Genomic DNA, 24092 nt, shown 5'->3' on the forward strand with positions numbered 1-24092 from the left:
TACTAGAGCAGGGATGGGCAACTCAAATGCTGCAGGGGGCCACAATTTTTCATCGACACCACCACAGGGCCACATATAGGACAGTGCACTTAATTAGATATGATGAAACTGATATTTGAAATATGTTTACAGTGAAGTAACTTAACATGTTTCTTACTCAAATGCATGTACACTGCAAAAAAAAAGTGTGTAGTCTAAAAACAAGATAAAAACAGTAAATCTGAGGGAAATGATCTTGCTGCATGGACAGATCATTTAATTGACAAGATTTATTAAATTAAGATTATTAAATCTAGAAATAAGCATGTTGAACGCTTAAAATAAGAAATTTACTCTTAAAACAAGATAAATTATATAACACTTCTAAATCTAAAGTTTGTTTTATCTTGAGAACCAAATAACTTGCAGTGTATAACAGTATAAATAGGAATACAAAAGGTTTGAAGCAAATAAAAAATAACCACTTACTGTGATTCAGACCAACATTAATTGAAGAAGTAATTTTGTGCATTTTTACACTGCACTTTTAAGATTTCATGCTCAAATGCATGTGCATGCACTGAGGGCCGTATGTGGCCCCCGGGCCTCATGTTGCCCATCCCTGTACTAGATTATTACCTCTCTATCGACCATGGCTTTGCCTCGCTGGCTGTTATATCCTCTTATGAACTTGTTGTTGAAGAAGCGACAGTGTAAAGTGCTACCGATTTCCTATTTGCTATTTTACAAACCTGTGAGAGATGATGAGCTAACCCTGAGCTTCAGCTGAAAGCAGGGAGTCCACTGCTCATAAAGCTACAATACATTTCCTTGGCACTGTTAAAGCTGTGTCTTTTTAGCTTGGAAAGTCTGGCTCACATCTTATAATCTATCAAAAGATGTCAGACATTATACAGAGAGAGGGAGCAAGAGAGCAGCAATGGTTAGCGCATAGAGAGTGAATGAGGAGAGGAAGATGCATCACCAGGAACAAAGCTGTTAATCAGACCAACAGCATGTTTTTATGAACCTGGTCTCAGAGGAATCCGTGGAATAGCCACAGATTCGCTTAACTCAAAATCCGTGGAATATCCATGGAATCACTCAAATTTCCGTGAAACTGACACGGATTTGGCTACAATGCAAGTTAATGACAGTCATATCCCGTGGCTATTCCATGGATATTTGTTCCTATTGGTTTGTTCCAAGTCACGTGACTTTCAAGGTCCCGGCGGTCAGAACAAAAAACATGGCGGACAGTTCTCTCATTTTTAGTGAAAAAATCAATATTTTGACTTATATTTTGATATTCTGCATAAAAATGGATTTTGATCACATTTCTAGCGAGAAATATATGTTTTATTTTCTAAATATTCACTCAGTGAATGTACATAATCACTTTGTATGTTGGAATAGCCACAATGGCCCAGTTTCTCCCCTGGTGATCTGAGATTTTCTGCTCCTCTACTGGACAGTGATGAGGCCAATATACTGAGGTGACCTGCCTCCATCATGTTTGTTGTTGTTGTTGTCGCTGTCGCAATTAAATGACGTCAGACACTGTGACTATAGCAACCTGTCAGATCAGTCGATAATGTGACCCAGTCTGAACAGAGCCATATCTGATTTGGACACTTGCTAAGAACAGTGTGGAGTCTGAACGCGGCCCTAGTCGATGGTGGGATAACTTTGTGGAAGGAGTAGCTGATGATTTGATTGTATGCATGATAAAATCCAGTTCCACACACTTTTGTGTCACTGTATTCAAACAGATTTCCTCCCGAAAATGATTGTGAAAACACAGAATAAAAAGTAAAGACGCTACGCCACTTTTGCGTCCTCTGTCCAGACCGTCATCATGTACGTAGCCTCAAAGTGGCAGTGTTTGATGACGAGGGATTGGGCTGCACACTGGCTGACATGAGTCTGAAAGGCTCTATGCTGACACTCATAAACATATAACACAGTGCAAAATAATAAGAAAAGAGGATATCCAGGCAAAGGGCAGGGTCTCTGCAGATACAGACACACAACAGGCTCACAGGCAGGAGAGCATTTAACACAGCTTGCAACACTCATATTTCATGTGAATGGATGTAGTCACATGACCAGACAGCAGTGGGGGAGGGGCTTTAGTTTGATCAGTCAGATCACGTTCAGAGTCCAGAGGAGATGTCAATTTAGTTTGGGAATGTACTGAGAGACTTCTTTCTCTGCGAGGTCTCGCTCTGATTGCTGTGCTCTCATTTGGCCAAAAGAAGCAAAATAAGTGGGAGAGAGCACTTCAGAGTTCCAAGTAAGTTCTCCAAACGAACAAGGTGTGAAAATGCCTTAAATCTCCCAGACGCCTCTTCACAGTTGTGCTGTCTATCAGCGCTTTCCCTCCTGGTGGCTGACTTGCATACTTAATCAGCTCTTATTACTGGAGCCGGTTCACCTTAAAGAGCTGATGGAGGCTCTGCTGTGCCACACTTCCCTCTGCAGGCTAAAAAGAGACCTCCACACATGGCTGTTTGTCTCATTACCACTCTGCAGTGTAAGACTGACTGACATATTAGCATGCAAGCTGCTGGCCTCTATAAAGGCCTCTATGAACTGCAATCTCTGCATGAGACCCTTGCTGGGAGAATCATGGGCTGGATGGGGCACTCTCCTCTAATCCTGCTGCTTGCTGTCAGATATTAGATAGTAAATCATCTTCATTGTGCTGATACCTTGTCAGGTATCTGACTCTGTCCAGCAAATTTGATTTAAATAAAGTAAGCAGACACAGGCAGACTCAAGTAATCACATAGGTGATGCTTATTAAGTTTGCAACTGATTTATGTTTGAATGACCAGAACAGCGAGGTGGCGTTCCACGTCCCCAGAGCTCGCTGCTGGAGCCGGGCGGGGTCAGCACGCCCAGGTCCCCGCCTTCCTCACTACGCACCTGACCCTTAACCCGTTTAGACCTAAAACAACTGGAAAACCTCTGGGCGATTTTAAAATCAGCCCCTAAAACCTGAAGTTTTTCTGTAAATCCAACAGAATTGTCAACTCTTCCTACTAAATAATAGATTTTTCAGCCTCTGTAGCAGATAGAAATAAAATTCAAAAAGTATTTGAGAGCTTATAGCTGTTATATCTGAGCTCCCTCCGCTATAGTCGTCTTCACCATGATTTATAAGTTCTGGAAAAGTCCCATGATGCATTGGGACACTCCCACATGGATTCTGATGCATTTCATTGGCCAAGAGACCGAAAATAGGTGGAAAAAACTACAAATACTACAAAACAACGTATCCGCTTTCCGCTTTAATAGGTTAAGCCGAACTCTGCGGATGGTGGGCCCACAGGTCGGCGGGTCCACGTGGTTTCTTTCGGCTGAGCCCGGCCGGGCCCCTCCCGGGTCTGGCTCCAGGAGGGGCCCTGGTTTACTCGTGCCAGGCAAGGGACCCAGTTGTTCATTTTCCCGCTTTATAAGGGTCTTTGAATTGCGTCGAAAGGAGCTAGTTGAGGTGGTTTGGGCGTCTGGTGAGGATCCACAGGGACGCCTCCCGGAGTTCTGGGCACGTCCAACTGGTAGGAGGCCCTGGGGAAGACCCAGAACACGGTGGAGGGATTATATCTCTCTCCTGGCCTGGGAACGCCTCGGGGTCCAGGAGGAGCTGGACGTTGTGGCTGGGAGAGGGACGTCTGGAACGCCCTGCTTAGCCTGCTGCCCCCGCGACCCGGCCCGGATAAGAGGACGAGAATAGATGGATGGATGGATGAACAGAACAATCACTAAGCAACACGAGCGTGAAAGCAACAGAAAGGAGGAGCCACTCTTCCCTTTTTTGTTTAAAGTTTGTGGTTTTCTTTTGTTTTTTCACTTTAATTGTGTTTTCTCTGTCTTTGCGATGGCCCCAGTGTCAGATGGAACAGATGTCTGAATCTCAGTCTGACATTTAGTCTCATGGAAATATACACACCCTCGGAGCCTTTCATTTAATGAAGTATGTTGTTTTCATCAGTCACACACCAAAACAAGTGGCAAGATTAACAGAAGGAGCAGCAGAGGACAAGTTTGACTCCTAACGATTAGTGGACTGTGACAAAGGTTGACATTTTATTGTTCCCTGTACATTAGTTTTTGTTGTGTCTCACAGGGGGATCAGGTCAGGGTCAGCTGTAAAGATCTGGCCCTGGAGCTGTTGTAGATCCAGGTTGAATTAAATTACTGAAAATGTCCTTTTGTATTGTAATTTATTTTACTATTATGAAAATATGATGTGAAAGTCATATCCCGATATATTTAGGCTGAATATCGATATATGATATATATACTGATATTTTTTTCGCAAAGTGAGAGCAAATGTTCAGTCAAAGCCAAATATGACATGTCACTAGTAGTTTATTTAAGTTTTATTTAAGTCAACATAACAGGAGTAAAAAAAATATAATGGAGAATAAAAAAATATCTTAAATAAAAATAGCCTATGAAACAAAATAGGCCAATCTTTTATCTGAAATAAATATATTTATATGAGAAAATAATAATGAACATTACAAAATAACTAAATATGGCAAACCCTAGTAAGAATTTGAACTATATCGATATATATGTGATATTATATCTAATTCCATATCACATTTAAAAAATATTGATATATCTTTTAAATCGATATATCGCCCAGCCCTAACACATTGTAAGTTGTCTGTTGCTGGAGCAAGAATAATGAAACAGCATTATTTAATTTTCTATAATAAAGGATTGTCTCATATCATTGGCCCGGCTGGCAGACAAAGAACAGAAACCAAGATCACAGCAGGAGGTGAAACTGATTCTCTCTGCTCAGGACTCCATTACTCCGATTTATCTTTGCATAGCAAATATTTGATAACTTCTATGTTAATGTTCTGAATGTAGTGTATGGAACCTTAAATTGATATAATCTATTTGCTAACTGTGAAGGAAGCAATCTCTAAATCTCTGCCCATGAAGTTGGAATAAAATATCCTTTCACCTCTTTCCATGAAATGATTGTGGCAATGTGATTTATTATTGACAAATATAGTGTATAACTTCTCGAAACTTTACTAATCAATCTCTTCCAAATATATCACATGAAAAATGAAACCACAACTAACAGAGGATTGTGTCTGAAAACAAATTATTTACTTTATATTAACTTTATGGCAACTGTGTTTCTTGATAATAACCAAAATCGTTATTAAAAAAAAACATGGAAAATGTCTAGATATCAGCTCTTTAATTAAACTCTTATCAGCTATTTTTGTAGTTATCATTAAACAAATATATACTTCCATCAAACTATGTCACTAGACTGTAAGCTTCACTGAAAGAAAGACAAATGTCTTTAAAATTGATTTAATTTACTTTATTTTAACTTTTTAATCAGCTTTAAGAAGCTTCTCACTCTCCTTGGTGTTGTATTGTGAGAAAAATAGCCTTCAAGTGGTCAATAGACTTCAATTTAATAATATTTCTAATAAAGCTGATGAACTAAAATACTTTATTATCATCAACAACTATATAAGGCTTGAACTGAACATTTGACTATTTGGACATTTTGTGTTTGGAATGTTAAGAGCTTAGTTTTATTTTCCCTCAATACTGTAAAATAACATAATCCTTCAAAAGCAACACCTTTCATTCTACCTTTCTACCTTTAATTACATGTGTTGCATGTTTCCTTTTTAGCCCAGTGGGAGTCTACTGTGTTTGATGTGAGTTTATCTCACACACACACACACACACACACACACACACACACACACACAGTGTGCAGAGTAGTGACGACTCAGCAGTCCGGTAATTTGTTGCTCTTGCTATCAATATCAACTGTTCTGTTTCAACAATTGCAGAAAAAACATGCAGGCTGAAATTTCATCAGGGTGTTCTGTGGGTATTAAATGTGAACTTTACCCTCGTCTCACGTGCATCATCTGGCGAAGGCAGCAACATTCTGTAGCAGCTGAGTGCAATAATTGGATATCCATCTTCTTCAACAACTCCCTCGTCATTTGTAGCTATCGAAAACGCTCCCACACTGCTAATTCAAGGCCCTTTTTGGCAGATATAAGGCTGTATTGTCCATTCCCTTTGACATTTTTAAAGCTCTTCTGTGCTCTAGGTGAGTCACATGACTCTGACTCACAACACAACCAGCCTCCACACACACACACACACGTGTTGCATGACACCACACGAACGTGTCTCACAACGCTTGTTTTCACAGGCAGCAATGTAGGAATCAAGGTTCCATAGAAATCATAGCTCCTACAATTCTTTTGAAACTGTGACATTATGTTACCATGGTTACGACACCACTGGTTAATCGTGACATCTTTACTCGTGACTCACATCCTATTTAAGATTAGTATGTATGTGGTATGGATTTGGTGTGAAGACCAAGCAGACTGAACTGACAGGTCACTGGTACGTTTACATGACACAAAACAAAAACTAATTATTGCCTTAATCTGACTATAACTGGACAACTGAAGTGCATGTCTACATGTTAGTCCGACTGATGTTGGAGTTCTCCAAATCTGATTAACACACACAGATAATGCGATTGGAATAGGATTTTCAACGGCATGTCTGACACAACAACACATGTGCGCATGCTCCACCCCCACACTGGCGTATGACCCCGGAACAAAAACATCCAAGAAAGCCAGTCGCATTAGCCAGTCGCATCAGCCGGTCGCATATTAGCCAGTCGCACATTAATAGGTCGCATTAGCCGGTTGCACGTTAGCTGGTCACACATTAGCCGGTCGCATTAGCCGGTCACATTAGCCGGTCACATTAGCCGGTCGCACATTAGCCGGTCACATTAGCCAGTCGCACATTAGCCGGTCACATTAGCCAGTCGCACATTAGCCGGTCGCATTAGCCAGTCGCACATTAGCCGGTCGCATTAGCCGGTCACATTAGCCGGTCGCACATTAGCCGGTCGCATTAGCCGGTCACATTAGCCGGTCACATTAGCCAGTCGCACATTAATAGGTCGCATTAGCCGGTTGCACGTTAGCAAGTCCCACATTAGCCGGTCGCATTAGCCGGTCGCACATTAGCCGGTCACATTAGCCGGTCGCACATTAGCCGGTCACATTAGCCGGTCGCACATTAGCCGGTCACATTAGCCAGTCGCACATTAGCCGGTCGCATTAGCCAGTCGCACATTAGCCGGTCGCATTAGCCGGTCACATTAGCCGGTCGCACATTAGCCGGTCGCATTAGCCGGTCACATTAGCCGGTCACATTAGCCAGTCGCACATTAGCCGGTCGCATTAGCCAGTCGCACATTAGCCAGTCGCATTAGCCAGTCGCATTAGGCGGTCACATTAGCCGGTCGCACATTAGCCGGTCACATTAGCCAGTCGCACATTAGCCGGTCGCATTAGCCGGTCACATTAGCCGGTCTCACATTAGCCGGTCGCATTAGCCAGTCACATATTAGCCGGTCGCATTAGCCAGTCGCATATTAGCCGGTCGCATTAGCCGGTCACATTAGCCGGTCACATTAGCCGGTTGCACATTAGCTGGCCGCATTAGCCAGTCGCCGTCAGTAGCGACGGCACAAAGTGTCGAACTGAGGTCAACTGAAAGGCGCCATATTAACCCACTGAAACGACGCGTATCACAGCCCAGTGTTGAGGAGGAGGACACGTTCCCCACAGTTATTTCGATTAGCTCAGTTGCATACAAACTGGGACAAGGACAGAAGTCCTATTAGACGCCAACATCGGTTTTTAAGCATAGCTCAATTAAACTGTGCATGTAAACGCACTGACTGTGAACCAAACTGAAGGTGTCAAAGCAACAATAGACTCTGACTGACTTCCATGCAGCTGATCCGGTCCAATCAGGAGCTGAAGCAGAAACAGTCTCAGAGCAGTGCTAATATACTTGCCCTGGGTGATAAGAAAATCTTCTGTAGTAAAGCTGTTGTTGGATATATAATAGAAAAATCTCTGGTCCTGGTTCCCAGCCCAGTGCCAGTAACCAGTGGCTGCAAGATGAGCAGAATTTAAAGCCCATGAAATATGAAAAAGGGCACAGTGTTGGCCCGGAGCCTGGCCACCCACTCAGCCCTCAGGCAGGGGTCCCAACCCATCACATCTCTCCCTGTGTGCCACTCGCTGCCTGTTCACTTCCACACACTATTTGCCAAATTGGTTACACACTGTTCATGTCATTATGATGAAATGAGGCCTGATTACCCAATACCTTGCCAGGTAAAATAAATTTGTTATTCTATTAAAGCATGATAGACAGGGTTGCCCAAAGATAAATACAAAAAAAGTCTTTAGCATAGCAAGGTTTGCCAGGGGCCATTTTGGCTTGATTCAAATGGTTTTTGCCAAGTGGCAGGATGGCTGCCAGTTTCCACAGCAATCTCTGCCACCTGTGATGGATGGCCCAGTGGGTTAGGCTACACAAACGCAGCTGTGATTGCATGGAGCCATAATGGAGGAAAGGGGGGACCTGTGAGCAGGAGATAGACAGAGGTTTTATAAGCTTTCATATTGCTTTGAGCTGAAACATTGAGAGCAGATTCAAAGCTCGGGGACTGCGGAGAATTAGCTGCGGTCAACCATAGCTGCACTGGGTTGCTCTGTGCCCTGACAGAGAAATAATTGGACAAAAACTTTAAACTGCCTTTTTTATGCTCAGTCAAGCCAAGGACACAACATTTAGGATGAAACACAAATCCAAATTTGTCAAATATACAGGCACATCAAACTTGATTTAAAATGTCCTTTTTTACAAGTCCATGCATATAGTTACACACCTGAAGATGTGTTTCACAAGAAATCAAATAAAAATTAAACACCACTGTAGTTTAATCTAAGTTAGTTGCCACTTATATTGAGCAGACCACCAGAACTTTGAAAGAAAAAAACCTTGCCTTCCCTGGCTTCAGTTTTCAAGTTTGAACTTTTTCTTTCTTTGTGCTCCATGATGGAAAAACCAGATATCAGATTGGGGTAAAAGAGAAGATAATACATTTCCAGTTTCCAAAACAAAGTGCCAATTCACCATTTCTGACAACATTCCCTCGCCTCAGGATAAGTGTTGATTCTATCCAATTCAATGTGAACAGGAAGCGTTTCATCCATTCAAATTATCAACAGTCATATTCAAGGTTAAAAAAAAGAACAAAAACAGCCATATGCTGTCTCCGCAGAGCAAATGTTAAATGTTTGCATTGTTTTATATTCAGGGATTTGAATTCTAAACAGTCTGTACAATCTGTTTGTCCCAAACAGCAAACTGACTGACTGTACACATGTACAGTACAGATAGCAACGTACGCACTGATTGTATGTGTGCAGAGTGTGGCCTTGTTTGTGTGTGTGTGTGTGTTTGTTTGTGTGTGTCACTTCCAACTAATCTCAAATCTCACTAGGAACTGCAGTTCTTTCTGTTTCTCCCTCTAGTTCCAGTCCCTTTTGCCTGTCTGTATATTCCACTACATCACACACAATTCAGATTTAAACATTTTCAACTAAGAGGATGCATCTAAGTCCCACTTCAGGCTACTTTGTGTGATATTTGTGTGTTTGCATTTGTAGTCTGTGTAATACTTACTGTTGGGAATTAAGGATGCCTCTTTTATAAATAAATGATGACCTTGCACAAAAGGGGGGGAATCCTTTTTTCGATGGCGGGCGTGGGAGGAAGGAAGGTTTATCTCAGGTTGAGTTTCAATAATTAGCTGTCTTGCAAATTAAGTTTCTGGTTTGTCCTTGTGGTTGAGGTGAAGCTTTCTCTGGCAGTTGCAATGAACTTTGCTTTCATTAATGCAGCTTTGGTGCACAGAGAAGGTCAGAGTTGCAGTTGTTCAGGATTCCTTGTGGAAAGGAGGCCTCAGATGGAGGAAGGGCTGGTGACTCCAGGGTCCCTCCTGTATGAAGCTGCTTCAGCAACCAGGAGAGACAGAGAGGGGGAGGGGTCCTGGTCTCTGGGGGACCAAGGGCTGGTCAGTAGAGAAAGAGATAGAGAAAATAAGGAGTGCTGGCTCCTTGTAGTAGACCAGTGGACCACCTGCGGCTTCAGAGGTCCCTTGGCCAATGAGATTGGCTTGTAGGTACTGTAAACGCCAAGCATTCTGGGAGAAAATTTCCTCAAAAATGGAGGTGAGCTGCCATTTTGTGAGTTGACTCAGAAGGCTGTTGCATTTTAGTCCACAAATGTAAAAGTCCACAAATGAAGCCAAGATTCCCCTGTGGTATGATCCCAACATCACCAGTCATGATGAGCTTCGGTTTCATCCAAGTAAACAGTCTGTTGTCGTGTTTCCATCAATGAATGAAGGAGGTTTTTCCAAAATACTGTAGTTAATGCTGTAAACAGGAGATGGAAACGATATTTGCGATGTTCTGACGTAGTAAACATTTAAGTCACATGACTGATCAGCTGGTTCTGCTTTGACATGAAAGAAATAATATAAGTTGCCCAGTTGAATCTAATTCCTCAACACATATTTTCTCTCATGGATGGCCAGAGTTGTCTGATTATCAACCTCTTCATTTTCCTCTCTTGCTCAATCTCTTCCTCTATTGTTTTACTTCTTACATAATCTCTTCTTCTTCTACTGTTTACTGATGGATTAGCCTACAGCAATACATTACACTGCCATCTTCTGACCAAAATACTTTTATTATTGTTTCATTCATATTTTATTTGGTCTTGTTCAATTTTTTTTTAACTGAAAGTCTGAGTTATTTTTCAGCATAACTCCTGGCTATTGTGATGTTTATTTTTGTCACTATGTTTCCCTGCAGCTCACAACAACATAATCAACAAGCCAGAATTTTTGGTTTCCTGCATGTATAATGTGTGTGTGTGTACTGTGTTTCCTCCATAGAGAGACATGCTGGACGTCGGTCAAATCATGAAGGATCTGGCCAGCATGGTCCACGAACAAGGAGACGCCATAGGTAAGAAACTGTGTGTGTGTGTGTGTGTGTGTGTGTGTGTGTGTGTGTGTGTGTGTGTGTGTTAGGTTAGTTGAATGTTGAATGTTGTTTACATTGTTGTCCCGAACTCAATTAGCAAAGATAACCTTTGTGGTCATGTTTTAATTTGATGTGTTTGATTAATAACACAACTCTGCTGTAACCTCCAGCTCATCGCCACGCTGCTGATTCTCTGATGACAAGCAGAATATTCTTGGTTTATACAAACATTGTAGTGTTAAAGAAAATCCATTTAGACACCCTGGTATCTGTAGAAGGCTCCCCTTACCTTGCAGTCATTTAGACTTGGCCAAAAAAACAACTAGCACAGATATAGGGCAGATATAGAGGCAATCAGCTGTGTCTGCTTCCATCAGGAACATTCACTAGACAGTTTACTGACTAATGCCAACAGCCCAGCAGACAAAGAGCTATACATGAAAAATATTGTTTTGATGGAGTTTTAGATCAATTCTGAGTAGAAGTTAAAGATCAGATAAGGCAGATGACTTTCCAAATTGAGGTGATTTTCTGTAGCAGTTTGCTGCTGCAGAACATTTTATAAGTGTGGCTGGAGGCGAGTCACTTATTTATCAGCTTATTTATTCAAATAAATAACTGGGAGGCTAATTTAACCTTTTCAACCTTAAAAAGGACTTACCTCAATACCAAATGTATTATAAAGTTTACTGAGCTCAGAAGATCTCAAGAGGTTCTGGCTGCAGACCTCCAGAGTCAGGACCGGAAATAACAAACTTTTTGTGCGTCTCTTAAAGTCGTTTGAATACAAACACCTTGAATCCACGGGTTACGTTACGAATGATAATACTGAATGTGGATGGTTAGTAATAAATAAGTGACGCTAACGCTAATTTAATTTTAAATATGCACTTCTAAAATTGATGCATTCCGTTTCAAATTATGTTTTACATAGCATAAGAGCTGTAACCAACGATTCATTTCATTATCGATTAATCTGTCGATTATTTAAATCAATTAGTTGTTTGGTCAATAAAATGTTGAATTATCAATGAGTGTTTCCAAACCACAAGATGACGTCCTCAAATCTCTTTTTTTGTCCACAAACCAAAGAAATATTCAGTTTATTGTCATAAAGGAACAAAGAAACCAGAAATAGTCACATTGAAGAAGCTTACTGTCTTTAAAAAACTGATCAAACCAATTATTGGATTATCAAAATACATGATGATTAATTTAATAATCAATTATTGTTCGATTAATCGAATAATTGTTGCAGCTCTACACAGCATCCAACTTTTTGTAAATTGGGGTTGTATCTGTGAACTTTAAACAAACAAAACATTGTTTTTTTCTCTTGTACAACAATGTCAACAATTTTCACTGAGTCTCTTCAAACAGGAAGGACAGCAACAATAATACAGGCTTGGAAATCACTTCATCACTATGAACTTATTCCCTTTAAGTGGAAAAGTTTGGTTACAATATTCAATCACTTTATAAACAGTTCAGCCTGTCAGGGCAATGCTGATATTCAATATGACTTGAAAATAAGTGACTATGAAACAGCCCAGACACTGTACAGCTATAGTTTAAAAGCTAAGTGAAGTATGCTCATACTAATTATCATGTTGGCTTTGACAAGCAGTGATTTTACAGCAAGCTCTTGACCCATGTTCAACACAAAAGCCTATAATTTACAGTATTATGAATTTTAATTTAAAAGAAAATTGATTGAGCCTGTGACCTGTGAAGACTTACTGATGTCTACAATCAAAAACTGTTCAGGCAAAAGTTAGAGCACAATATATCAAAGATCCATGTTTAATAAATACTGGATATTTATAGTGCTTTATGCACACTTTATTTAGATTTATGTTATTAAGTTGTGAAGACTGTGCAGTAGTGTGTGTGTGTGTGTGTGTGTGTGTGTGTGTGTGTGTGTGTGTGTCAGAGACAGAGTGTTTGAGTGATGAGGGTTTCTGGAAGGGATGGGACGCAATAACTTTTGCTAATTGCTGCCTTTTTGTTGTAAGTGTCCTTTTGTCTGCTGCTTCCATCAGGCTAATGTAGATGCCCTTTAAATACCCTTTAGAGTCAGGCAGACTCCGACTGGCTGAGCACAACTCTACAAGAATGGAATACCTGTAATTTTTTCCTTGGTAAAAAAAAGAAATGCACTATTCTTAATTATCATGGCTAACATTTAGAGCAACAAAATGAATGATGAAAAGTTTTTGTTTTGGTTCCCAAAGTGCTTCCTTTTAGGTTAGATGTTCCTGTAACTGTGCCTGGACCATGGACAACTAGAATACTGACACACAGTAAATAACAATTTTGTAACAAAAGATTTATCTTCCCAGTGAGAGTCTGAAGGCCAATGCTCTCACTAGTTTTTGTCTGTGGAATAAAAGCCTGAAGTTTAAGCACCTGTGTGTGGGCTTTTCAAATGAATTCATGGCAAATTGAAACCTGAGCAACTACAAACTCTGTCACATCCAGAAAAACTTTTGCTCTACTGCTTTTAAATAGGACTGCTGTTTCCACTAGCGGGCAATACCCGGAATGAGGCGGGTCTCACTCTATGAAACGCCCCTAATTTGAATACCAGCAGTCCGGAGCCGGCTTTTGTCTGGACTTTTTTAGTCCCTGTAGTAGAGCAGGGTCTTTTTTCTCCCCTGAAAACAGCCTGGTTGGTGATTGGATAGATCGCTAAGCAGGATGTGACGTAGTACTCTACACCACAACAACAACACGCGACATTTGTAAAAGCCGGCAAAGCAGTGTTCCTAACTTAGCGACTTTGTTGCCAAATTTAGCAACTTTTCAGACCCCCTTAGCAACTATTTTTCAAGAAAGCAACTGGAGACAAATCCAGCGACTCCTTCTTACTCTTCTTAACGAAGCTAACTGCCTCTAACTGTAACCTGTGTAACTGTAAACTGTAACCGGAGGCCGGCTTGTTAAGAATAGCCAGCAGTTAGCTACAGTTAGCTCTGTAGCAGTGAAATATAAAATTGTTCATCACCATAGTCAGACACTTTTAATTACCGTAAATCAAAGAATAGCACAAAACTTTAACTTTTACTGTCATTCAATGTAGGAAACACACAGTTTTGCTGTAGAAATATAACATTTCCATGTAAAATTAATGGAGAAATACTGTGATGTCAAAATGACACAATTACCCTAAAAATAGCAGGAATATTCATTCTAAATGACAGTTTTTGCTAATATTTACATCTAAATTTACAGTAAAAATTACAGTAAAAACTGTCAAATTACATCAGAAATGGGGCGTAAAATTTAAAATTATATATCACCATAGTCAGAGACGTAATTACCGCGAATCAAAGAATAGCATAAAACTTTAACTTTTACTGTCATAAAATGTGGGAAAAATATTTTCATGAAATAAAATTAGTGGAGAAATACCATGATGTCAAAATGACACAATTACCCTAAAAATAACAGGATTATTCAGTGTAAATTACAGATATTTACATTTAAATTTACAGTAGAAAACCCACTCACTGTATTTGTTACGGTGAAGTTCTGGTAACCACAGCTGCCGGTATTTTACCGTAAATTAAACAGATTATTTTTTACAATGTAGGTGTCCACAATATCCAGGGGTTAAAAAATATTATTATTATTTTATTTTTTATTTTTTTAAGTGACAATAGTTGTGCCACTAGAAATAAGTGTTGTTTTGCTACAATAATGTAGGTCTATATTTGGTAGAATATCCAAAGTATTGTCTCATGAATAAGTCAGATGTTCCCAAACAGATTTAAAAGCTGCTTTTCATTAGTTATGACAGTGTTTTGCTAATAGTCTTTGAACCATCAGGGCTAATATCAACACTAAGTTAGTTGGCACATTTATTAAAGAGCTCAATGTTAAAATTGTTGGCAAATTGTAATGTGGAATTTAGAATGACAAGTACGGAGGCTAATGTTAGACTCTCGAAAAAACGTTAACAACTGACATCCAAAGTGTGATGCTAGTAACCGCTAAATGAAACCACTCTGATCAGGCTGATAGATCATCAGCCTGACACACTGTCAGCCTGATTACTGTTATTGGAACGTGTCAGAGAGTCTTACCTGGAGTCAGCCGTCAAAAACACATTATTATTATTGTTATTTCCTGTTATTCACAAATCTAAAGTGTAAATAACTGGAAAACAAACAACTATAATTTAGTTTCTGAGTCCTTTGAACACATTAGCACTTCAAAACATATCACTGTCAGTCCCTCAGTGCCATGCAGAACACATTCTTCTCTTTTTATTCCTCTGTTCCTTGTTTGTACAGCATAATTAGACATGCATGTACTGCACCGAGTTTTCAGCCATTTTGTCATTTGCATGTAAAAGACTATTGATATGATATTTAGAACATGAAAGGTAGAGAAACACAGTGTGCTCCACTCAAACGGCTGAACAGAGAGACGGAAGGAGACTGCAGAGTTCATGACATTAAACCACAGCAGAAGTCCAATCTGATCATTACACAGCCATGTAATAATGGACCTCTAGCCATTAAAAAGTGAGACACTCAAATTGCCTTTGGCCTTTTTGAAGGCTTTCTGGTGTAGCGGCGGATGTGAATAATATGTGATTGTGCTGTGGAGGCGTTTGTAGCAGAAGCAGCAGGTAACAAAGACATGAATAGGCTCCAGAAGGAGGATTAGTGCTCCATGGCCTATTCATGCTGGATAAGGACACGCTGGATTAAAGCCTGGGAGTCCACATATGCAATCAACTAACTTGGTTCAGCAGGCAGACAAACATATTACATATTATATTCATTTGTACACATCAAAAATGTGCATTCCTTTAATTAAAAATATTTGAGGGTTGGACATGCTGGGGGTTTGTTTCTATTGGATATTTTACTGCACTACAGCGTCTAACTGCAGGAACTACATGTTTGGTTTAAAATGAACTCCTTGATGTCTGTTTTATCTTGTGACAGTTTTAGATTTCAATTTTGCTTCATTTCAGAGAAATAATTATATAAAAACCACAAAATTGATCTCAAAACCAAGGAAATTGCACTGGATATATATACTAATTTAAACACAAAAATAATAGAAATGATAAGATTATTTGAAAGGGAAATTATTATCTAGATAGTGATGAAGTAAAAAAAGTGAGATAAAATTATATTAAGGCTAAAATATAACATTTCTTTATAGTATTAAGTCTAAAATACACAAATCTTTGAATAGAGTTGTTAAACACTTTTAAATACACTCATAACAAAATCAATTTAAAAATGTTTATTGACTGAAAACAAAATATAAAAGCTTAAAGAAGACAACAACGTTATAGTTACTGAACTCTGTTTATCTTTATTATTAGAACCTTTTACAGCAAAACCAGAGTGCAGTAACTACATTTTTGGGGTCAAAGGTAAAATATTTGTCATGATATATATATATATATATATACAGTTGCTGCCATTACTATTATTAGGGCCTCGGGGCAATCTCCCCAGCACTGGTCCCATCCAGCAATATCTGTAGGGACCAGTGCTGCACTACTGTTATACTGTGGATTTCTTCTTCTTCCTCTTCCGGACGCAATTTCGTCCCGCTACTAGTCCTGCAACCCTTCGGTTACTCTTCGAGTTGCAGGACAAATTATATATCAAAACGTGCGGTTTGATCGGGATCGGTGTGCTATTACTTTTCTCTACGGAATATGAATTTTTTGCGACGTAAGTCGCGAAAAACTGCCCAAAATTTTGCATTGAAATGAATGGGACGGCCGAAAGAAAATGAGCAAAAAAGAACATTAATTGAAGATTTTCAGACGTCTACTTCTCTGGCATAATTTCACCTAGAGACTCCATTTAAACTTTAAACAGTAGACACAAGTCTTGTGTATTGGTGTATTACTTTGCGTTTCGATAGGTCATATAGTTTTTTATCAATCCCTGTTCAATGACCATGATCATTTTGGGAGAAATTCTTAGATTATAATGGGTGTGTATTGCACGGAATGTTCGTGTCAGAGTGTGTGATGTCATCGCTCAGAGTGTAGAGGGAGAGGTAAAACTGTCAAAAAATAAATTTGAAAACTGCACTCCAGGCCGCAAATTCCACTCTACAGAAATAATTTATACATAGAAATGTAGGAAAATTTGTCTTCTCACTCACAGTCCTCTGGTAAAGCTGTCAGAGTTATAGTTTGGGCGTACGACGCAAAGATGCGCCACCAACACCACCAACAGCCACATTGGGTCCCATATTAAAAACGCAGGAAGATTTCTGAGCTGTCCGATATTTAACAGTTTTTCTAGATCGCTCTAACAAAGCTATTTCTTATTTTTCTTCACAAAAAACATATGTAGACGTTCAGGAAGAACTCAGGACGCTCAAAGTGAGGTCGGATCAATGATAGGTATTATGGTTTTGCCAAAAATGCTTTCTGTTCAAGGCCAGAAATTCCAGTCCAACTCTGGACCTCTGTCCACTGGCTGCTGTCACAGGTGTCAGTTAATTCTGCTGATTGCTTTGATCTTTGATGTGATTACAGTTACAGTTACACACCCACACATGCGCGTAAGCGCTCACACTCCTCACACATGCATACACATGCTTCAAACACGCACGCACGCACACACACACACACACAGGTAACTTTATGTGATTTTAATTACACAGACAAACACACACACCGTACCAACTGATCTTTTTAAATTTTTAATTTTTTTATTTTATTCTGTTGTATTTTATTGTACCTGAATACCAGACTGCTGTGACAACCACATTTCCCTTGGGGATGAATAAAGTAATCTATCCATCTGAACATGAAGCTGGAGAATACTATAATAATAATACTAATACTACTGTATCTACATTGTGTTTCCAAGTTGCTGCATCATGTTGAGCTGTTGGTCTTGTTCCTCTACACGCTGTCTTGACAGCCAATCACGTAGCAGCAGCCAAGAAACACTCCTCTAATAGTTGCTGTTGGAACAGCAGTGCCTCCTTTAAATGCTTTCAATACAGAGAAGTTAATGGGATGAGACAGAACATGTTTAATGAACTGGATGGTGGAAAATATTTGGTGTCACCACATAATAACCCACATATATTTACAAGTGGCCAATAACAGTGAGAGTGCTATTGATTGTTGTGGAGTTGTTGGTGTGAAAAGGCTGCAGCCAGTTCAGAGATGCAGGTTCAGACTTAGTGTTTCTTGTTGTGATAATTATTGCACCACTTGAGCGTGTAGAGAATTACCTTTTGAGCCCAACAAGAGCAGGAGGTTATGTGAAGTAATTGAGCTGATTGACTTTATGCACTTTTACTCTTTTTGTGAGTTAAAAAGGCAGAGGGCGAGATGTTTAGACTCTAGATCCCTGCATGAACTCATTCATCTGTTTACCCTTGGATGCACAACATGGTCTAAAGCAGTAGTCCTCAACCTTTTTGAGTCGCGACCCCCAATTTAACATGCATGTTGTCTGAGACCCCCACTCACTGAACACAATCTCACACGCACAGTTCAGATCACCCAAAAAAGACACAATGACTAAAAAAAGACAAAATTACCAAAAAAAGACACAAAATGACCAAAACAGACACAAAATGACCAAAAAAAGACACAAAAATACAAAAAAGGAAACAAATTGACCACAAAATGACCAAAAAGACACAAAATGATCAGAAAATGACACAAAATTACCAAAAATTACATAAAATGACACAAAAAGACACAAAATGACCAAAAAAAGACACAAAAATACAAAAAAGGACACAAATTGACCTTAAAATTACCAAAAAAAATCCCACAAAATTACCAAAAAAAGACATTAAATGGCCAAAAAGACTAAAACAAAATGATTTGGCGACCCCCAGAAATCATCTCCCAACCCCAATTGGGAATAACTGCTCTAAATGACCCGACTGAGTTTTTATTTTCTATATCTTTGCAATAAATTATTTTCATCATTCAGTATTGCAGGTTTTCCTCAATCAGCTTGTCTTTGATCATCATCCATCCTAATGTTTTGTTTTCATTTCTGAATTTTTGAATAAAAAGCCTTTTTGTATCACTACGCTTCTAATGCCCATGGGTCAAACATGTCATTATGGGGTATTGTGTGTATCATTTTAAGGAAAAATAAATTTAATGAATTTTGGAATATGGCTGGAACATAACAACATGTGGAAAAAGTGAAGTGCTGTGAATACCTTCCAGATACACTGTATGTGTGACAAAATGATACATAAACATGTTCAGATTAAGATTAACTACTTTATTAATCCCACAATGGGGAAATTCAACATTTAACCCTTTATCCTTTTTACACACCAGTGAACACACCATGCAGGGAGCAGTGGGCAGCACATTACTGCTTTAAATATATTAAATATATGAAAGTTTGGCCCCTCTCACTGCTAAAGTAACTATTTGAAACAAATTACTATTATTATAGTATTAGGAAATTTCATTTTAAATCAAATTTGGATGAATGAGTCATTTTTGACCCATGTGTGTAAAATTGATGTAATAATACAAAAACAATTTTTCTTCATAAAGTATCAAAGGAAAAATGGATCTAATGATTTATTGTCATAAAAAAAGATATTCAAAGAATACTTGGACTATTCAATCATAAAATAGACAAAAGATAGAGCACAGAAACACACAGCAGCATTAAATAACATGAAGGGAATGAATGCGGGTCATTTTAGACCATGTTGAGCATCAAAGGGTTAAACAGCTGTTCCCCCTAATGGTGCCATCGTTCTTTGTAAAAATACATTTAAAAAAATACAGAAATATATATGTTGTCAATATGAAATGCACTCATTTTTTTTTGTCTTGAGCTCAGAGTTTTGGACAGTTTAAATCTTCCTCTGCATGTGTTTCCTCTGTCTGTGTGTGAAATCGGTGACTTGCCCCGGGTGTTTTACATTAACATCTCATGTACATACTCAGACTTTGTGCTGAGTGGATTTGTGAAACATGACTTTCAGGTTTCATAACAATAACTGCAATAATAATAATTTTGGAGCCTGCACTTAATGGTTCCTGCTGTATTTTTAATTTGAGCTTTTCCCTCCCGGCCCAAATTTGCTGCGGCTATATTTTGAATTTATTTTATGTAGTAAAGTAATCCTAATGTTTCTCGGGCCCACTATGTGAAATGTATATAAACCAGAATGTAAATATTTCCTAATCCTTTTTCACATAAGTTCAACTGAAACTATCCAAATGTTTTTAATGCTTGATTAATTTCTGTAAATAATGTGCTTATTCTGAGTTTGATGCCAGTAACTGATTTGAAAAAGTGTTTGAACAGGTTCAACGAAACACTGGGACGTTTCTTGAATGCTAGAAAAAGAAAGAAAGAAAAAAATATGCTAAAAAAGCTCAGCTGTTCACTAGCAAGGCTGGGGCAAAGTTCAGGACCTTCTGAAGAACCGCTCGGGCTAATAATCAGTTTAAGAACAACTTTCCTCAACACACAATAGCAAGACATGAATGGATTTCACCATCTACAATCCTTTAACATCATTAAAGATTCAGAGAATGTGGAGACATCGCTGCAAGGCTGAAAGGTGGTTTGGTCTGAGGAGTCCACATTTCAAACTGTTTCTGGACTCATGGATGTGGATCATTCAGTCCTCTGTGCTAACCAAACAGAAAGCACATCCAGATTGTTCCCAGCGCAAAGTTCAAAAGTGTGTGCCGCCGCACAGGCTTAGAATATCGTCATTTTAGGGGCAAGGCCATCTGGCCTTCCTGTTCACACTTATTTTAAGGGCATAAAGGCTTTCAGATTAATACCTTAACATTCTCATTCACCAAGAAACATTAATCCACAATATATTAAATATATTAGAAAGGACCTTTTTGGAAAATGACAAATGAACCTGTTTTGAAAAGACGGCAAATGCATATATTTTGAAAAGATGGCAAAATGAATCTCCTGCTGAGTTCATCTAAGAGTAAGGAAAGAGAAATGCCTCCTCCTGCCATAAAAAGGAACCTGCTGAGGTGAAGTTTACATCAGCTAAATGTGGAGCCCTTGTTCCTGAGCTAGGGAAGACGTTAGCGCTATCCCACCTAGCTAGCTATCGCTAGTTTTCATGACGCAAAATGACTTTAAAACGGCTAATACAATGGTAATTACCTATCAATAGTACTTTCTATAAAAACGTAAATGTTAAGTTCTGCCAAATACTACCACATACTTCAGTCACAACATATCAAAACAGCTTGTCCCGCTAGCTTACCTGTGCTGCATCAACACTCTTTGAATATTCAAATGAGCCATGTGCCGCATATGAATTAAGTGCCAAATCTATATCAAGCAAGAATGGGAAATAACTTTCAAAATGAGTGTCCTCAGTTCCTAAATGCTGACTGGGTGTTGTTAAAGAAAAGGTGTAACTATAATGTGCTATAATCACTAATCCTTTTTTTAACATGCACTTTAAAAAATTTCTGTAGATTTTACGGTGAAAAACTGCTAAACCATGACAGTAAAAGACCGTAAAATGATAAATGTCTGCCAAAACAGTATTTTTTTTACAGTTTTGCTTTTTGAAAAATACATTACTCCACTGTAAAATGTATTTAATGTAATATATTCACAAGCCACCACTGTAATTTTTGCATGTATCATTTGTAAAAAATATTTTTTCTCACTGTTAAATGTACTAAACACCTTTTCTCTAACAAAAATATACTGTAATATTTAATGTTAAAATCTTTATTTTATGCCTTTTCATTTATGAAGTATTTTCTTGTCAATTAAATGGCAGAACAGTGTTTCTTTTGATGGAAAAACCTTTTATTTATACAGTAAAATATGGAATAAAATGGCAATCTTAAACGTAAAGTTCTGGCAACCACAGCTGCTGGTTTGTTACCATAGAAACAACAGTTGTTGTTTAACAGTGTGTATTCACCTGTACCAAGACAGTTTATTTAAATTTATTTCAAACTCCTAAACATTTTGTTTTGTAAATATACACTCTGAATTTCTGAATTTGATGCATTCTGTTTATATTTATGTTTTACATCCCAACCTTTTATGAATTGGGGTTGCATATTCACATTAAATAGTTCAGTTTATCTGTTTGTTGCAATGTGAGCTGCAGGGGAACATAGTGAGACAAAAAAACATCACAATAGCCAGGAGTTATGATGAAAAATAACTCAGACTTTTATTTTCAGTCTCCAAAAAAAAAAAGAACAAGACAAAATAAAATATGAATAAAAAAAAAAACTGGTCACAGCTCAAACAGTTGAGACACCGCTCTCCCTCTATCAGCCTCGGTCATGTCACTCATATGTAGGATGAGAGCCCGCCCTGCCAGTTCAAACTGGCCAATCAGATCAGATCAGCACTATAACATGAGAGGTCAAAGGTTAAACACTAATATACAGAGTTATTATTAGTTTGCTCACACCAACAAACCCCATTTAATTTCTTTAATATGTAATCATTCATGTTATAAATTCAAATTAAGTAAATCATTTCTTTATCATTCAAGATTTATCTTAATTAGCTGTCATTTTCATGACACATCCTTTGACCAATCAGATGCAGGTACCCACCTACTCACACACATCATAAAGGGCTGCAGCTGAAGCTGCTTCCTCTTTAAGCACCAGAACAAGATGGCCGCCACAAAGACTCACAGGACAGGCTATGGCTTTAACTAAAACTGCGCTTTATAAAGTAAATAACTTGTATTTCTAAATTTATCCTATTTATTTTATATTTATTCTAAATTTATATAGTTTAAGCAACAGTTGATGCTTCCTCACACTGTTTCAACATTAAATATTGTCTTTGCACAGTTTTCAATTTAATATAAATGAAATATCTGTTTTATTTAGGTTTTAGAGAGCATCTGGCTTTTGTTAACAGGGTCGTACAATAATTAAATAAATATCAACCCAATAATTGGCATCAACAGTAAAAAGAAAAAGGGCGTGTGTTCCTAGTTGAATGTAGACATTTGTGTTGATTGTACCAATAAATAGTTAAACCGATCAATAATTAAGCTTGTACATTTAGTAACGGGTGATTCAACAATGTGTGGCGATCTGAAATCAATATCTGAGACATGTTGAGTCCAGCTGACTGATTGTTGTCAAGTGTTGAAATGAAACATTAACAATCAATCTGCTCTGTGATTCCTCAGACAGCATCGAAGATTACATCCAGACGACATCATCCAACGTGGAATCAGCCAATCAGGAGCTAGCGAAGGCTAACCAATACCAGGTACAGTGAACGCCCCGTCCTGCCGCATGCTCCACGTGGTGCATTCACTTTCATCTGTTTTAATTTGTGCACATGACTGAGCTTTGACATTGTGATGCAGTCAGGAGGAGCTGAGTTTGATCAGCCATGCAAACAGGACTTAGCTAACTCGATTACATACTTTATCACAAGCCCACTAGCATAATAACAGACATGATGTAAGTCCATGTCATACTTTACTAGCTTTTTGCCTCAGTTAAAGTCATTGTATATTGAGACAAAAACATAAAATGCTAGCCTGAAGTCTTATAAAAACACAAAACCACATATGTATTTCCAATTCAATGAGCCACTCTCACTTCTACTGAGATAATCGTTATACATTTGCGAGTTCATCTAAGTGTGCTGACTTTGGGTAGAAAAAATCTATTAATGGACAACAACTGCTGCCAGAAATGAAATAGAAAATATTTGTTTGTTTTTTTGGGTGACTGGAGTTTCCACTTCACAGCTAATACTGGAGTCGTTTTATAAGATGCCCAAGGGTCTGCTTCTGCTCCTTCTTATAAGGAAATATATGTGAAATATATGTGTCTTCTGCCGTTCTGTCAGAGAGGATCTCAGTAGGCCAGGGCTCAGAGGGGCTCTGTCGGCCCCTGGCTATGGTAAATAATGTATTGACTAAAGTGTTACTGGGTTAATAAAGAATGTACCTTTGTTACATTGGTTAGTGCTGCAGCTGAACCTCTACTGGCATTGAAGACTCAGTATGTTGTTATGATTTTGGACATTTAGACTATCAGCACTGTGTCTATTAATCCCTGAGCAGTCGACTCCTATTTATAGAGAATTAGGAGTTGTGGGCAATGGATATATTCAGGGGGAGAAAGCAGGTCAACAGTAGATTCCACATAGAAGTGGT

General features: G+C 38.7%; 1 protein-coding gene across 1 annotated transcript in view; it reads left to right on the forward strand.

Annotated features, from left to right (window-relative positions):
• tsnare1 (T-SNARE Domain Containing 1) overlaps positions 1–24092 on the forward strand; it is a 231775-nt gene that overhangs the window by 135848 nt on the left and 71835 nt on the right. Inside the window, exons 9-10 of the mRNA XM_059338826.1 lie at positions 10850–10922; positions 23109–23191. Of these exons, the coding sequence (XP_059194809.1) occupies positions 10850–10922; positions 23109–23191 (156 nt within the window). The remainder of the gene's footprint in view (positions 1–10849; positions 10923–23108; positions 23192–24092) is intronic.

Source organism: Centropristis striata, chromosome 8 (genome assembly GCF_030273125.1).
Source record: "Centropristis striata isolate RG_2023a ecotype Rhode Island chromosome 8, C.striata_1.0, whole genome shotgun sequence".
NCBI classification, from domain to species: Eukaryota; Metazoa; Chordata; class Actinopteri; order Perciformes; family Serranidae; genus Centropristis; species Centropristis striata.